The 18,579-nt window shown below is 36.0% G+C and overlaps 1 protein-coding gene across 1 annotated transcript in view; it reads left to right on the forward strand.

Moving 5' to 3' along the window:
* Positions 1–18,579, forward strand: part of CNTNAP2 (contactin associated protein 2) — a 1,951,553-nt gene that overhangs the window by 867,845 nt on the left and 1,065,129 nt on the right. The window contains exons 5-7 of the mRNA XM_041753355.1: positions 6,011–6,214; positions 10,862–11,046; positions 17,851–17,994. Of these exons, the coding sequence (XP_041609289.1) occupies positions 6,011–6,214; positions 10,862–11,046; positions 17,851–17,994 (533 nt within the window). The remainder of the gene's footprint in view (positions 1–6,010; positions 6,215–10,861; positions 11,047–17,850; positions 17,995–18,579) is intronic.

The following is an 18,579-nucleotide window of genomic DNA, read 5'->3' on the forward strand; positions in this document are numbered from 1 at the left end:
TGCCACTAAATCATGCATAAGTCTGTAAACTGTATTGTGCCAGGTATGGTTTTGAAGGAAAATAAAAACAGTGAGTTTTCCTTTTGTCTTGTCTCAAACACCACTTACATTTAGATCGGTCTAAGAAGTATTTATTGCGCCAGAAGTACAAAGTGGAACAATCCAGAATCTGTACCTTAGGAAAGCTTAAAATCAACAGAGGAAATCAGACCCATCAAGAGATCATTTGAACGTAAGATGAGAAGTGATACGATAAAAGTCTGTAAGGGTGCCATGGGCTCTTTCTTACAAGAAAAGCTTTTCTAGTAGGTGAGAATTATCTGAAGCTCGGAGGATGCCTAAACCTCTGTGAAAACATAAGCCATGGAAAAAGGCAGGGTTTCTGTCATGGAGGGTCTTGTAGGCCATGCTGAAGAGTTTTTCGACAACAAAGTTTATTTTAGGAAGATCTTTTTAGCTTCTGTGTGGAGCATAGATTTAAGGGAAGTTAGACTAGAGCGTGGGAATCATCTTCTAGCATAGACACTGTGTGAGGTGATGGTAGTTTGGTGGCATGCATAAAAAATGAACTCTTTGTTTTAAAACCGAAGATGGGCTTTATTTATAGAGCTTAAAAATGAGTGAATGTGGGCAACTGAGATAGGAAGAAGCTGAAGAAAGCCTCAGATTCCTGTCTTGACTAGATAATGGGTACAAGAGCAAGTGTTTGGGCCCCCAGAGAAGGAATTACGGGTTGGACTCATAGAGTTAGATTTGCCTGTGGAAGGTCCATGTGGATCTTCTAGGCCATTAAATACTCAAGTCCAGTTTTATGGAAAAATAAAATCAGATTCCTCTGATGTTGTTGTTGTTGTTGTTGTTGTTGTTGTTCTACTATGAGTTTTCAAGTACCTAAGGGCAAAGCAGCACATTTTTTTAATAATAAATTTATTTTTTATTGGTGTTCAACTTGCCAACATACAGAATAACACCCAGTGCTCATCCCGTCAAGTGTCCCCCCTCAGTGCCCGTCACTCAGTCACCCCCACCCCCCGCCCTCCTCCCCTTCCACCACCCCTAGTTCGTTTCCCAGAGTTAGGGGTCTCTCATGTTCTGTCTCCCTTTCTGATATTCCCACTCATTTTTTTCTCCTTTCCTCTTTATTCCCTTTCACTTTTTTTTTTATATTCCCCAAATGAATGAGACCGTATAATGTTTGTCCTTCTCCAATTGACTTACTTCACTCAGCATCATACCCTCCAGTTCCATCCTCGTTGAAGCAAATGGTATTTTTCATTTCTAATGGCTGAGGAATATTCCATAGTATACATAAACCACATCTTCCTTATCCATCATCTTTCGATGGACACCGAGGCTCCTTCCACAGTTTGGCTATTGTGGACATTGCTGCTAGAAACATCGGGGTGCAGGTGTCCCGGCGTTTCATTGCATCTGCATCTTTGGGGTAAATCTCCAGCAGCAAAGCAGCACATTTTAAGGAGAAATATTGCACAAAATGTGAGATGCTGACCTTCATGAAAGAGCTTTGAAGGTTTTTGTTTTTGTTTTATTCTTTTCCCGAAAGAGAAGTGACTTTTTAGAGTCTATATTAGATATTTTTTGAAGGATTTGGAGAAGGCTCATTTGCTATTACTCTAAATTAGCTGTTATTGACATTTTGGGGTCTATTTTAACTATTTAGGTTTAAACCACAGATATATTGAAAGAAAAGGCAGTGGATTAGAAGGAAGAAATTAATGAGATCAAAGCAGTGTGCAGATGATTGAAATAGATCACGTACCTCCAGAGTTAATGTCTGTTGGTTGAATAATACCGATTCAATTAATAAAAATGGAGTGAATTCCACCCTCCACCACAGCATGTAGCCTAATATTACCATTTTTTTCTCCAACAGTTGAAACCTTGTATATTTGAATAATTACAGCACCAAGAGGGATCAGAATGATTCTTGATGTCTCTTGGAACTAGTGATTCTCATCTCTAATGAAAAAGTATAAAACAATGATGTCTATAATACTTTAATCCAATTTATTGAAATAGCAATGACAACACACAGTCATTTAACAAATACTGAATGAGTATGGGCTGTTTCTGAGGCACTAAGTACTGGGCATCAGGGTGGAGGCGGGGAACACAAAGTCTCATGCGTATGTTTTCAGCAGGAGAGAGTGTGTATATGCTATAAATGTAGAAGCACATGAATATGTCAGGTACAGGGGATCCCTGGATGGCTCAGTGGTTCGGTGCCTGCTTTTTGGCCCCGGGGCCGATGTGATCCTGAGGTCCCGGGACCGAGTCCCCCATCCACCTCCCTACATGGAACCTGCTTCTCCCTCTGCCTGTGTCTCTGCCTCTCTCTCTCTCTCTATCTCAATCTGTCTCTCATGAATAAATAAATAAAATCTTTAAAAATATATGATAGGGATAAATACTATCAAGAATAGAAATCATTGGATGGATAAAGAGTAAAGATGGCAGGAATGCTGTCTGGTCATATCCAAAATATTGACCTCTGACTTAGAAAAAGAACATTTGCAAAACTAAGCAAATTCTATCTTTTATAGTGTTTTTAAATTTTACTTCCAGAGTTCAGGGGGAGGGAGACAATCTCAGGCCAACTCAGGCCGAGCATGGATCCCCATGTGGGGCTCAGTCTCATGACCAGATCATGATCCTAGCCAGATCCAAGAGTCAGATGCTTAACTGACTGAACCACCCAGGCATCCCTACATTTCTAACTTTTTCAAATAAACAGGATAAATTACCTTTCTAATTAGATATATTCTTACTTTATATAAGTGCCTTGGTGCATGAAGACCAACAAAATATACTAATTAGCTAAAACATACAATTTCCCAACTAATATTTATAAATATTATATTACCCAACATTCAAGCTGCTTATCAGTCAACATTTTGAACTATATCCAAAGGAAATGACATTCTCATCTCTCTCTCTACTGCCCTCACACATGCGCCTACACCCCCCACATATACACACATATCTATGCATGCATGTATATATAATAATATATGAATAATTCCATACATTACATGAGGAGGTAGGTGGATATATAAGTAAATGAATAACATCTGGAAGGCTGTGCACTGACCTTTTGCCCATATCGATCATATTGGTGATCTCCTGTTTTGGGAGTCACATTATACGTTCTCTGTTTCTGTATTATTTGATTTCCTTTTAACAGTAAATATATATTAAACTTGTAGTAAAAAATATAGCAAAGGATTTTTTTAACTATTAAAATCTTTAGATAGTAAACCCTCTTCTCCAAAATGTCTTCTCCAAAATCAAAGTAAAGACTGACAATGAAATTAAAAAGAAAAGAAAAAAGCCTTCTCTCCCAGGATGTTTTGATGAACTGGGCACGTTACCAGCTCTCTGAGTTATTGTTAGAAACAAAATTGTGGAAGCGCTGTGATTTTGCATTCACTCTTTGACTAGCCATTGTTGTTGCTCAGATTGCTTAAACAGTTCAACCATACATATTTAATCACTGCATAGAAAACTTAATTCTAGGGAGTGATAAGCAATCAGGGTAATAGGGGGAAAAAGGGTGGCTTGTCCCAAAATAAGCACAACATATTATTAGATGTCAAATGAAATTTAAATATATTTTTGTAAGAAATAGAATTAAATTCTAATAGATTTTACCATATCCCGGACTCTGTTAAAAGTGTACGTATATATTTCTGTATGAATATTATATCACAGGTTATTTCTAGGAATTTTGTGTTTTCAAAGACAACTCTGAGCTCACATCTTTATGCTGATATTATGCAAGCTTTAACCCAGTTATAGAAGAACAACTTTGATTTCATAATGTAAAAGGCCTGGTTTGCAGAGCATTTTATCAATTTCTCAAATGGCCACTTACCATTTGCAAGATAAGGCTTAGTCCGCATAAATAGTGTTCCTTTATGTTTTTGCTGATATTCTATGACTCTCTGAAGAAATAAACCATGCCCATTTTTTCTCTCACTCTTTCCATTGCTCTAAAACTGGGGGAGAGAGGCACCAGCATTTGTACTACTCCATACCTAGAACTGATTGTAAATTTTGATTTAGGAGAAGATATGGTAGGGGTGGATTCTTTCCTCTATCTAAGCTTAGAGAACATTTACTTCCTGAAAGATGAATGGGGAATATTTTATGTCAATTAATATATATTGAAGATATTTAAAAATGATGTGTCTATTAGTCAACTGTCACTGACATGAAATTGACTGCAAAATTACTTTCTGGGGTTCAGGATTTACTCCCTCCTCCTGACTTTTCATTTATGCACTTTTCAGACAAAAAGTAATTTCTTCCAACTGCTGCATTTATAAATTCAACCTGAGATCTTATAATCAGATTCCACTTTTTTCTCTCTTACCTCTCATCACAGATGATAAAGATACTGCAATTGGAATTCAGCTGTGACAGTATAGATGATTAAGCTAAAGTCTAATTGGCTTTGCAGTGTTAGCAGAAGCCTAAATTTAATGGTTGATTTTCCCCCCATAGTAAAATAAACCTCTGTGATTTACAGTCTTAGAGAACAGAATTTTGTTGATTAAGAAGGTCTTTTTATGGATGGTAAAGAATCGACTATAAGAATGAAAACTTAAAGTGCAAAGTTCCATTTTTCTTTCTGAGCTTTTTTGAATATGACAAATCTCAAATAAGAAATAAGAGCAAAACTTATAATTGCAAGTAATGCACAAAAAGAGTGCCTAGCTATGGTAGCTCTGCATTTCCACTGAGGCTACGGTGAAGGGACATGCTCTTGTTACTTGAGAGTTGGGGGCTAAGGTATTTCCTGTGGCAGTTGAAGTATACAGGTGCCAGGGACTTAGGACATGAGATGAAAAAAATATTTCTCCAACAGGCTTTAAACTTGCTATTATTTTTCTCCACTGTCACTGTGAAAATCCCTAGCAAGACCTTGCTCCAAATTGAGAGGCAGGCTTCATTCAGGCTTGTAATTCTAAAGTAATTAGAGCTATCCAGTTTGACTGCATTTTCTATTATTCAAAATCAAAAGCTTAAAGAAATGGATTTTTAAAAAATATTTTTAATTACAAAGGTCTAATTATGATAAGTAGGTTTCTATTTGTACTCAAAATCTACTCTGAATAATTACAGTTCATCTTTGAGCCATTCCATGGATTTGAAACCTACTGACCAGTAGTGCATAATAAGATTCATGTCATTTTCCTTTTCTGATGTGAGTAAGTGGCAGTTATGAAACTAATCCACCACCCCCCTTCCCACCATCACTTGTGTCCGAGGGTGGTGACAAAATTGTTTATATTTTTAAAAAGCCTATATAATTTCATGTCTTCAGTAAAATTTTCTAAAACCAGATTAGAGCTACTCTAGTCATAGTGTATTTGTTCTTCTTGAGGTCCAAGAGCAAATAGCACAAAGCTTCTTGAAGTTCAGTTAGCTATAAACTCTGGGTACTACCATAACATTTGTTGAAAATGCAGTAGAACATTAAAAACCATTAGAGGAATGAGTATATCATTAAATTCCACATTTCAGGATCCTTTGTTCTTATGTCGAAAAAATAAATTTGTGAGCAAAATGTGTACTTAAAAATCATGAATTAGTCCCATTTAAGAAGGAAAACATTAAAACCTCATAATATGTCAAGAATTAAAAATTTTATTTTTTTCAAGTAAACTCCAGACTCACAAGTTAAAATTTGAAGCTTATAAATCATTAACAGTATTTATGTTGTTAGTATTACAATTAAAGGATGATTTGATACTGATAAAGATTTCTTTGATCAATTTTTATGAATATTTTCCATAAAATTTATTTCAGAACAGACAAACCAAAAGAAGAAATAGAACAAAAACCCAGGACTCCAGATTTTTTCAGGAAAAAAACACTTCTTCCTCATTTCTTCTGTGCAAACACCCATTGGAAGTGGGTGTATTTCACACTGGGTAGTGACATACAAGAACTGAAATAAAATGTTATTTGTTTCTTCTCTTAGGGGCTGATGTTATCAACTTTGATGGCCACGTCGTGTTACCATATAGATTCAGAAACAAGAAGATGAAAACACTGAAAGACGTCATTGCCTTGAAATTTAAAACCTCTGAAAGTGAAGGGGTGATCTTGCATGGGGAAGGACAGCAAGGGGATTACATCACCCTGGAACTGAAAAAAGCCAAGCTGGTCTTCAGCTTAAACCTAGGTATGTTCTGACTTTTGGCACCATTTTATTCATTTATTAATCTTCACATTAGTAAAATGTGGATGTTCCTTAATTCTTAAAATGGAAATTATAAAAAAGCAGTTCCCATTATCAATTCATCTTTAATCCATAGTGGTTTAATCCATATGTACTATTCATTAAAAAAATAATTCTTATGTCCTTGTCCTTAGCAAGGTACTATATACTAGCATCTGAGAAACAGTGGTGAACCAATAGAGAAGGTCCTTAAGTTCATGAAGTTTATGACCTAGTGGAGGAGCTAGAAAATATATTATCTATTATTTTAAAACAACTAAATCGAAAGCATTGTCTTCAAATAATGACAAGTGGTATAAAATCAATCAAATAAGCTAAAATGATAAGACATACTGCGGAGATATGTATGCATATGTATGAAGGAACATCCTCCTGGAGAAGATACACTAGCTGAGATCTCAGTTATGGCTATAACTGCCGTGAGAATATCCGAGAGAAGAGCATCCCAGCTACCAGTCACTACTGACAAAGATCCAACATGTTCAAGGAACAGGAGGGAAGCTGGTGTGGGTAGATGAAATGAAGTGAGTCAGTGGAGAAGACGGAAACTGAAAGTTGGGGATTGTTCAAATCCTGTAAGATCCTATACAGCATGGGAAAGTTTTTAGGCGGTGTTAGTCAAGAAAAAGAAGCTGTTGGTAGGCCTTAAACTGCATGGCATCATGATCTTATTTTTAAAAGTTTACTGAGACTTCTGTAAAAGAAAATGCTTGCATTTGCATGAACTTCAAAGCTAGACTCCCTCATAATACAAGTGAGACGTAGCCTGGGCTTGCAGAGGTGGCTCAGTGGAGATGCAAGGAAGTAGGTCTAGGTGGGAGATGACTTCAGTGGTAAGTTTAGCATGATATGTAACGAGGAAGAAAGAGAAGAAGCGAAGTTCCTACACATCTAAGGAACTTAAGTGCCATTTTCAGAAGTAGAGACAAGTCTATATTTTCTCTAGAGTTCTGGTAAAGGATTATTAGTTTCCTCTAATTCAGGAGGTCTAAAGTAAATGTGATGCATTTTGATTTCTTATTAGACATCAGAGTTGAGATTTCAATTAGGGAGTTGCATGTATTAATGGGAGGGAGAGGAAGTTTACATGGAGACTGAGGGGAATAGGCAGTGAGCAGGCAGGAGGAAATGGGAACGTGTGGTATCAGAGACCAGGGAAAGAAAAGAGGCAGCTATTTTGTTGAATTCACCTAAGATGAAGATAGGCAGGTGAATATTGGCTTAGACCACATAGAGGTTACTGTTGATTTTCTCTCAGTGGAATAGAAAGGATGGTAGTTTTATTGACATAGGTTAAGAAAAGATGAGAAATGTGGAACTGAATTTTTCAAACATAATCTAACTAGAAATCAGAGAATCAGAAATTGAGAAATAAAATATTGGCTGAAGAATGAGTTAAACTTGAATGAGTTCTTATTTTGTCTTGGTTTTTTGTTGTTTGCAAAGCATTTTTAAATCTCTTGGTTGGCTAAAAGTTTTGGGATTTATGCAAGAATTTTTTGGAAGGCATCACGTATTCCATAAATTTTCTTCTGTTGTAAATAATAAGAGAATTCTACAAAAATATTATAACTAAAATATATTAATAGTTAAAGTTCATATGTGTCCCAGTCGAAAGCTACAAAACTAAAGATAAGAACCCAAGACCAGATCCTGCCTTTTTTTACTTGCTTAGCAGTCTGAGTAGTCTAGACATTTCCGAATATGGCTTGTGTTCTACATTTTAAGTTTTATTACTTTGAAAGTTAGTACTATACTAAAATATGCAGTTTCAGTTAGTTTTTTTTGTTGTTGTTGGTAATACTTGATACAATGTCTGTAAAGATTTACCCTTTATTATGAAACTTTCCTCACTTCAAATCTGATCTGATAGAAATAATAGCTTCTATAAGAAAAAATGAAGAAGAAAACCGCACAAAAAGCTGGATCGGTTAATTACACAAAAAAATATTGAATTATTTTACATTACATAAAATCACAATGCCTGTGAAACTAGAAAAATGCAAATGTCAAATATGGACGTTTAGTGCATTCATGAGTAAGAATTTATACCACTCCTTAAGAATGCCAAGGCTTTAAGAGAAAATGTAGACATAGGACATAAAAGGTAATGCATAGAAGAAAATGTAGAAGTGTTCTATGAACATCAGATGTTCTACAGGCACTGTCTATAAAATAAATGCACGATAAAATAATGACTAATTTTTGTTAAGTAAATCAATTTAAAAATAATATCAGTATTGATGAATATGTGACATAAATCTTTGTACTGTTCTTTGTATCAGAAAATATTTTCAATAGAACAGTTGACAGTGTCTTCAGATATCTAAAAATTGCCTGTATATTTTAGTCTAATAATATAAGGAAATAATGGGAGATGGTTATAGGATATAAGTCCAAGGACGTACTTGGTAATATTGATTACACTGTCAAAAATTGGGAAAAAAAGCTAAGCATATAGAAGAAATATGTCGATATGAATTTAAAATATCTGTGAATAATTTTAATTCTAAAAAATTACTATAGAACATTAAATTGTCACCCATTCCCAGAGTTAGGAGTCTTTATGTTCTGTCTCCCTTTCTGATATTTCCTACCCGGGATGAGCACTGGGTGTTATTCTGTATGTTGGCAAATTGAACACCAATAAAAAATAAATTTATTATTAAAAAAATAAAAAATAAAAGATAAAACATTAAATTAAACTGTAGTATAAAATATTATAAATAATATCTCAATATTTTTTATTATATATGCACACATAAGTATATATGTATATAGTTAAATATATGTACAGGAAAAAAATCTGGAAGGAATTAGACTGAACTATGGTTAGTGTTGGAAATGATTTATTAATGTAAACATATTAACTCTTCACAATACTCTCCACTTATAATTATGTACATGTATTCATGTATTATCTGGGGAAAATATCTCTAAATCATTTTTGAAACAAGTTTCAGTAGAAGATAAGGAGAGATAGGGGGCGTAGAGGGGGATAGATATCAGAAAACCAAATGTAAGTACTTTTTAAAATATGCACAAACACACTCAGAGCAATTGAGTTATATCTAAGGATGTTTGCTTTTCAAACCTTTCTTGTTTTTTTTTTTAAGTGAAACACACAGAGAAGCCCTTTAAAAGCCACCGTGCCTTATATATGTGTGACATTACTGTTCTGAAACTAGTAGCTGATCCTCTGACCTCACAGAAGGAACATTACCATTTCACTGGAAAGCAGTTTACTTAGAGTTTTATTGACTGACTGGAATTTATGAGAGCCGCGGAAATGCACTCACTCCTATGTCCACTGTGCCTTTTTAATGCCATTACCTAAATATCAGGCATATCTAGCTGCTACTACTCAGTCTTCTAGTCATTTACAGTAATTTAAAGTAATAAATAGAGCACATCCTTTTCTTAGACTTATTCCTACTTTTCTTTCTCCCACTCTGCCCCACTGCCACATGTGCATAGACAGTTGAATCACAATCCCAGTCACAGCACATTTGGTTTCATCACTGGAAGGAAAGAAGATCTGATCCAGTAAAACCATAGAAAATGCCAGGTTTAGGCATCATTAGCATTCTAAATGTGAAAAGGGGAAAAAAAAAAAAAAAGGAAATCACTCAGTGCTCTAATCAATTTATATTTCTCCTATTTATATTATACTGTTTGTTTTGGAATCATGTTATATTTTTAGAGCATTTAGTTTTGCCTGACCATGAAAAGCAGTGCTTGATTAGACAAAATAGAAGATAGCATAAAACATGTAAACAGTATCCAGAGATGACCCTAGTAAACATTTTAGATTCTCACAACCTTTCACTCTCATTTATAGTCTTGTTGCCATGGAAATCTGCTTTCAAAGCTAGATTAATGGTACATACATATTTTTGCAAGTTTTTATTTTAAAATGTAATTCAAGTTAATTTTCCATGCCATTAAATATTACATTGTCCTTAAAATTATGCTTTTGGAGTCAGTGGAAAGTGGGAAGTATCATGCTGTGTTTTCTTGACCAATAACAAAAATAACGGCAACCATAGAAGACTGTTAACAGGTAAACATTTAGCTAATGTTCACTATATGCCAAGAAGTTTGTTAAGTCCTTTGCATCTATTAATTAAGTTAATCATCATAGCAACCTTCAAAAGCTGGTAGCCTAATTTTCTACATTTTATATATGAGGCAACATAGGTGCAGAGAAGCTGCCAGCTTGCCCAGGATCACAGAGCGAGCCAGTGGTGGAGCCAGGAGCCAGCAGGAGAACCCAGGCACTTGGCTCCCGAGCCACGGGGCACTGACTTTGTAAGGAACCTGGAACATTTAGCAGAATTCATGGCACAGTAAAAAATAAAATGCCCATTTTTCTTTTCTTTTCAAAGGTGGTGTTTTCCATCTTTATTAGCTTTTATGAATTTTGAATATGAAACTGTCTTGAAGTATATTTACATGCTGGTTCCCCCATACTATTGTCAGTAGACAGGACTTGAGTGGGGCACCAGCCTGTGGCTGTAGGGGAAGGTGTGCTGCTACACAGCGTGGCTGTGGTGTGGTTGCCTCATTTCTGTTCATTCCATGACTCAGGAAGCAACCAGCTGGGCCCCATCTATGGCCACACGTCCGTGATGACTGGAAGTCTGCTGGATGATCACCACTGGCACTCTGTGGTCATTGAGCGCCAGGGCCGGAGCATTAACCTCACCCTGGACAGAGGTGTGCAGCACTTCCGCACCAATGGAGAATTCGACTACCTGGACCTGGACTATGAGGTGAGCTGAGGACCCATCCATTGTGCTAGATCTTGAGTCTCTGACTGTGTCATTGTGTTATTGTCAGTCACATACCTGCCCACTCCATTTGTCTTATTCTCCAAAGAAAAATTATCTTTCACCTTTAGGGTCTAATGTGTCATTTATTCATTTCTAAATCTGTAATTTCAAAGAATATTGGAAATAGTTTAAAAATCTTAGTACCAAAGTAATAATTTAATGAGAACAGACCATATATCATGTCATCAGGGCAGTTTAGTAAGTGCAGAACAAATATATGTTGTAATCTTTCTTAAATTGGTAGTTTATTATGATATAAACCACCTATGATTCTTGAGGATAGACAATATATTATAAACACAGGATTGATTTATATTTATTACAAAATACTAAGAAACCCTGAGTTCTGATTTATATTAAGTCATTTATGACTTCATGACTATAGATAGTTTTTTTTTTGTCAGGTTATGTTTTCTCAGATATAATTATCATAGAAGAAATAAGGTAAAATATAGAATGTTTTAAGAGGTTCTCCATAAATAAAAGGACATATAGTTTATCTTATGAATGATCAAAGGTAAAAAAAAGTAATCAATCATATTGGTCTCATAAAAACTATAAATTCCCATTTTATACAGGTAGGCATTTCAGGTTTTTTAAATAAATTATTTGGAGAGCAGTTCAACCTCAAAATATCCACCAAAAATATTAATCATATATAGAGATAAGAGTTCTGTAAGATGTTCATCACAGTGTTACATATTCCAAGAGAAAAGGAGTAACACTAAATGAACAAAAAGAGTGTATCATCAAAATAAATAGGATGAGATATTATTTAGCAAGGGGTTTCTAAGCTTTCTTTCTTCATGAAAACCCCCAGTATGTTATTAATTTTTCCACAGATGTCCTAGACCATTCTGTAATAGAGCCAGACTACTTCTTTTTTTAAATATTTTTAAATTATTTATTTATGATAGTCACACAGAGAGAGAGAGAGAGAGAGGCAGAGACACAGGCAGAGGGAGAAGCAGGCCCCATGCACCGGGAGCCCGATTTAGGACTCGATCCCGGGTCTCCAGGATCGTGCCCTGGGCCAAAGGCAGGCACCAAACCGCTGCGCCACCCAGGGATCCCTAGAGCCAGGCTACTTAATAAATATTTATGTCCTAGCAACTCAGTAGCCAGTCAAAAAAAAAAAAACAAAAAACAAAAAACAAAAACAAAACAGATGAATGAAAAAAAAATATTATTTAATTCTTAAAACAGCAATGATCACTTGCTAATGGGATGAGTGTCCCTGTGTGGTACAACTCCTTGGATTTTGGGATCAGATTTGACTGCCATCTTCATCTTCTGTTCCACTTTTACTTTCATGTGACGCTCTTTTTATGAGAGAAGTGATAAAAAAGCTCACCTTCACTAGGACTGGAGATCTTCAAAAGCAATGTGGCAGGATGTTGGAATGGTGAAGTAGGTCAAGCTAGCGTTTCACATAATGCCTAGATAATGTCCAATATTGCTGTGTATCCTTTAAAACTAAGAAGTTAAAAAGAAAAGAAAAAAAGAAAAAGAAAAAAAAATGTAAGAAGTGTATGGTGGCTGTGACCCTGTGAGTTTTCTGTGCCAACTCATCGTGCCTTGTCCGCAGTTTTGAAATTGTCGATATACATATACACACACATTTATGTGTTAATCAATATCTGTATATAATTTTTTAAAAATGTGAAATATGCTCACTATAAAATAATTGAAAAAGTTAAGATTGGCAACTGTGCTTTTTATTTTCCTTATATATTTAAATTGTTTCTAAATTTTCTGTGAGATGAATATATTACAGATATTCCTAAATAGGAGCTTAAAATAGATTATGCTATATAAACTCTGATATTGAGACTTATTAACATTAAATTTAAGGTTACCAGAAAATAACTGCATCTCCCAAAAAAGTCTCCTCAAAAAAAAAATGATTGGTGCAATAGAAAGAATATGAAAATGTCAGAAGTTTTATTTTTTTCTAAATTAGTACATTTCTTGGCTTAGGTGGTTTATCTGCCACTGAATGAGAGAACTTAAAGATGAATTATTCATCCTCCATTAATAAACTTTGAAGTACCGGAGAAGAGATGAGAGATCTTGGAACATTAGCAATGGGCAAACACAATTCCAATTTTCAAAAAAACAGAATTAAAAATTTGGGGTCATAGGCTCTATTGAGTTTGTGTGGAATCCATGAATATTCATGCACACACACAGAGTCAGCAGTTTCATGGACACTTTGAAGCCAATCAACATACATACCATGTTTGAGAACCTCAGCTGTAGATGACCATGCCCTGAAACATCATTAGACACGCTGGGAAGAAATTTAAATTTATTGATAAAGAATCCTGAGTCAGTTGAGTTTTCACACATACCTCTGACTCATCCATATAGTAACTAGACTCAAACCCCAAAGGAGGGGTGTTATGAATAACTGGAGACATTTCTATCACTCAGAAAATTCCAAGGGTTTTAGGCCCTGTGCCAGGAACCGGGAACAAAGACCCAATATATTTATTACACCACACCATGATAGAGTATTCCCAGCTTATATAGACACAATGAATATAAGTATTCTCAGGAACATACATAATAATAAAAATATAGAGATGAGTTCTTAGTACCTATTATTTAATGTAATTTAAAATTATATGATTTAATTTTAAACAATGGCTCTGTTGAACAATCAGTTCTCATGGGCTAGTATGAGTGGGATTCAGCACACCGTAGGGGAAAGCTAATACCTATCACTATTCCCAGAGATGTACATCATGTAAGAAGCAGTAGAAAACAAGTTTGTTCCTTTGAGGTACCTCAATCTGTTTATTTTTGTGGAAGATGGCTTAAGAGTTTACCTTATCACCTCCCGGAGCCCAATGACACTGTGAAGTGTGCCAAACGCTGTGTGCAGGCAGCTACTAGCCACATGGTGCCCTAAAAAGGGTACAAAGGTAAACAGATACACATCCTTCTTCTCAGCTAAAGGGCAGGACCACACACTGATGTTTGGCCTGGCTTCTCTCTTTTCTTCAGCTAAATTCCAGGATCGATCACTGTGGATGTTATGCCATTGCTTTTGCAATACCTGTCTGCTTGGGAGGTAGAGGAATGAATGCCCCCTGATAGCTGTAGAACTACACTAGGATTTTAGAGGGGAAACCAGCTAAGATTTTGTAGAGAATCAATTGCATGGCTCAAACTGGGACAAAAGGCCTGGGTTTGAGTCCCTTTTTGCTCCTTATTGGTTGTGTGACAGTGGACAAATCATAGTCTCCTTTTGGAAAATGGATGTAATAGCACATTTGTCATAAGATTATTTTTTAAAGATCTTATAATTTACTTATTTGAGAGAGAGAGAGAGAGAGCTCACAGAGGGGGAACGGAGAGGGTGAGGGAGAAGTAAGCTCCCCAGAAGCAGGGAGCCCAATGCGGGGCTCGATCCCATCACCCTCGGATCATGATCTAGGCTGAAGGCAAGCACTTAACTGACTGAGCCTGTCATAGCATTATTATATGAGGAGGCCATGGGAAGTAATAGAAATCACCATATTATCAGTTATGATTAATTAGGCCCACGTAACAGATGCTTGTTTATTCTCCTTCATTTGAAAGGTAACACTAGGCAGGTCACACTAGGAAAGGTAACTACCTAAAACATTGAGGTAACACTGGGCTCAAATGACCGGATTATCAAGACTCTGGTCTCTAACCTTGCTGCTACTCCAGCCCCATTGCAAATCACCCAGGATGGCTGTTCATATTCCATCTTGCATTCCATTGGGAAGGAAGAGTGAAGAAGGTTGTGCTCTCCTCCTCTTTCGATTGTGGTTTTTGGAGTTAAACACAGTCTTACTACTTTCATCTCAATAAAACCAAAACTAGTTTCAGAGAGGTGGGTGAATGCCATGTGTTAGCTGCACAGCAACGTGCACAGCTGAAAAGCATTCTTGTTTTCCTAAAGAAGGTAGGGAGAAAGGACGCTAGAAGTATCTAGCCGTCTGCCACGTTTTGCAAACACTTGGTAGCTAACAAAATGGTCAGTGTGATTACCTCCTCAGAGTCAAGGTTGTTATTGAATGGTAAGATCATTAATAAGTCAGTCATATGAGTTATATGAATATCTGATGAATAATCTAACAATTGCAACAATTTTTTGACTTTCTGAATAATTACAACATCAGAAAATATTCGTGGTCCAGGTATTCCATCTTACTGATGGGAATACATAATTAGAAGATGTAACAACCTAATATCATGTGATTAGTTACATTAGGAATTGGGATTTGAACCCACATCTCTTAGTTGTAAGGAAATCCGGTAAGTTGAGCCTGTATTGCTTCACTAGGGCACCTCTGATGATGAGGTAGGACATGTGCTAAGGGATGCTGAAAGCAGAGAAACCACAGGCATGTTTAATCATCATCCAAACAGAAAATGAAAGGCCCAAAATAAACTGTTCACGTGGAGAGAGAATGAGACAATATATTTCAAATGGTATTTAGTAATAATGTTCAAAATGTGATGCTGCATGTCATTAAGCATAGATTTTGTTACCAATAACTAGGAAAGAATTGGTAAAATAAACTGTAGACAGGAAATACAACACTTAACATAATTATCAGTAATTCTTACCTTTGGTATTAGGTATACTTATTTAGTACCTAATAAGTTCCTTTTAGTGCCACTTGAAAATATTTTCATAATAATTCTACTATTTTATATTACTATAATTTTCCTTTTGTCATGTCCTAATTAATTTCTATATATTCTCAATTTTCCCTTCTTTCATATATAAACTCTATGGTAAATGATGCATAATGGTTGCTAACCATTATTAACAAATTTTATTTTAAGTGAGGTCTTTGTTTTTTTATATTGTCTCATAATCTATCATTAATTTGTGCTTTTTTTTTTTTCCTGCAAAAACTAAGCATCTAGGATGCCATGACACTAAATAAAAGAACATAATTTGCTAATGGCCTCCTAGAACACAAAGATCTGTGCAGGGACGCCCGGGTGGCTCAGCGGTTGAGTGCCTCCCTTCGGCCTAGGGCGTGATCTTGGAGTCCTGGGATCGAGTCCCACATTGGGCTCCCTGCATGGAGTCTGCTTCTCTCTCTGCCTGTGTCTCTGCCTCTCTCTCTCTCTCTGTCTCTCATGAATAAATAAATAAAATCTTTAAAAAAAATCTGTGCGTTGTTTCAAATATGAACTCTTGACATTCAAAAATGCCATAACTATTGCTTTCATTTTCGAAGCTTTATAGGAAAAGATAATGGTAACATTGAATAATAAAAGAGAAATAACATCTGGGTTATATATCTTGGTATTGCAGCTCTGGTTAGTATTTAGATTTATTTATCACTAATTCACTATTAGCAGTAAATGTCATTATGGCAATATGTATATTAAGTATAATTTTGTATTATAGGAAATTGATGCTATAGTACCGTAATTTGGCCAAAGATATATGGGAAAAGATATTCTCTCTCTCTCTTTTAAAGATTTTATTATTTATTTGAGAAAGAGAGAGCACGGATGTACACAAGCAGGGAATTGGGGTGGAGGGAGAGAGAGAAGCAGAATCCTGGCTGAGTAAGGAGCCTCATGCAGCCAGATCCCAGGACCCCAAGATTACAACCCAAACCCAAGGCAGATGCTTACAACAGAGCCACCCAGGCGCCTTGACATAATCTCTTCTTATAGGTGATAGTAGCCAGAGAATCACAGTCAAGAGCATCTATCTTATTCTTTAGGATTTAGAAGACCTATCATAGTTCCAGGCATATAGTGCTCAGAGAACAGCCTCCATCTCCTAATATATATTTTAATCAATATTGTAATAAGACTTTTTGAACTGTGTTTTGCATTCAGAATAAGTCTAGTGAATCTTTGACTTTAGTGGTCATTTAGATTAAAATAAGTCTACATAGGGGACTCCTGGGTGGCTCAGTGGTTGAGCATCTGCCTTCAGCCCAGGTCTCGATCCCAGAATCCTGGGATCAAGTTCCGCATTGGGCTCCCCATGGGGATCCCACTTCTCCCCCTGCCTCTGCTTCCCTCTCTGTGTCTCTCATGAATAAATAAATAAAATCTTTAAAAAAATAAGTCTACATTGTACATAGGGTTTATTATTATATTATATCAGTGCTGGTTATCTCATAATGCCCAGAAACATTCATTAGTATGTCTATGAAGGATAAACATAAAAATGTGTTTTTAATATTACTTAATAAAAGAAGGTTGCTATATAAAATCTTTTGAAACATTTCAGGAAAATTAAATGCCTTTTGAGTGGTTACAATACAAGAGATTATTGCTATTTTCTTGTTAAAGTTATAATCTAATTGCCGGAATGATACTGTTACGCACTTCTACAACGACTTAATTTAAAGACAATGTTTAATTTTTATTTATTTATGATAGTCACACAGAGAGAGAGAGAGAGAGGCAGAGACATAGGCAGAGGGAGAAGCAGGCTCCATGCACCGGGAGCCCGACGTGGGATTCGATCCCGGGTCTCCAGGATCGCGCCCTGGGCCAAAGGCAGGCGCCAAACCGCTGCGCCACCCAGGGATCCCAACAACGACTTAATTTAATATGCAACAGATTTGGAAGGCAGAAAAAAATGTCTGTGTATTCTGGGAGAAGTATAGAGAGCTTGGTTGTATAAATAGTTTTGTTAATTATTAAGTCTAATTTATTGTGAATATTTTATTTAGTCAAATACAGTGTGAATGTTGACATTTTTTTCTTTTCTCAAAGATAACCTTTGGAGGCATACCTTTCTCTGGGAAGCCAAGTTCCAGCAGTAGAAAGAACTTCAAAGGCTGCATGGAGAGCATTAATTACAATGGCATCAACATAACTGATCTTGCAAGAAGGAAGAAACTAGAGCCCTCAAATGTGGTAAGATCATTCACTCCAAAATAGTCATTCATAGAAAAATCAAAGAAGCTTTGTTTTTGCTGGAGTGTTAAACAACAGCATCATAGCACTTGCCATCATACTTGTATTGGGCTCAACAACGTAAAACTAACTTTAGAATTATCTACAAAAGTGTAGATAGTGGATATACTCTGAGAATAAATGATGATTTTTTTAATTAAATTAGCCTGCAGTAGATGGTAAGGTTTACATAGATGGGGCAAAGGATTTTGACCCAGTGTTTCTGGATTCCCCATATCAGAGGGACAGGCATACCTTGGTCTTGCCCTTTGTCCCAGCCGTTCAGCAGCCTGTAAGTTGGCGTTATCACTTCCAGATGTCTTATCATATATGGCTTCCCATTTCTTGTCTATGATTTAATTCAGTATTTTAAAAGTGTTACAGCCAGAGACTTTATTATATTCATTTCCATATTTCCAAAGATAATTCATCCAGGTAAGTAAATAAATACACTTTTTTGTGAAAGCCTTAACCATACTAAGTATAGGCAGTTAAATAAGGATTGACTGCCCCTGGACAGTGACATCTGTGACATAGAACCTAACA

The sequence above is a fragment of the Vulpes lagopus genome, chromosome 4 (genome assembly GCF_018345385.1).
Source record: "Vulpes lagopus strain Blue_001 chromosome 4, ASM1834538v1, whole genome shotgun sequence".
NCBI lineage: Eukaryota > Metazoa > Chordata > Mammalia > Carnivora > Canidae > Vulpes > Vulpes lagopus.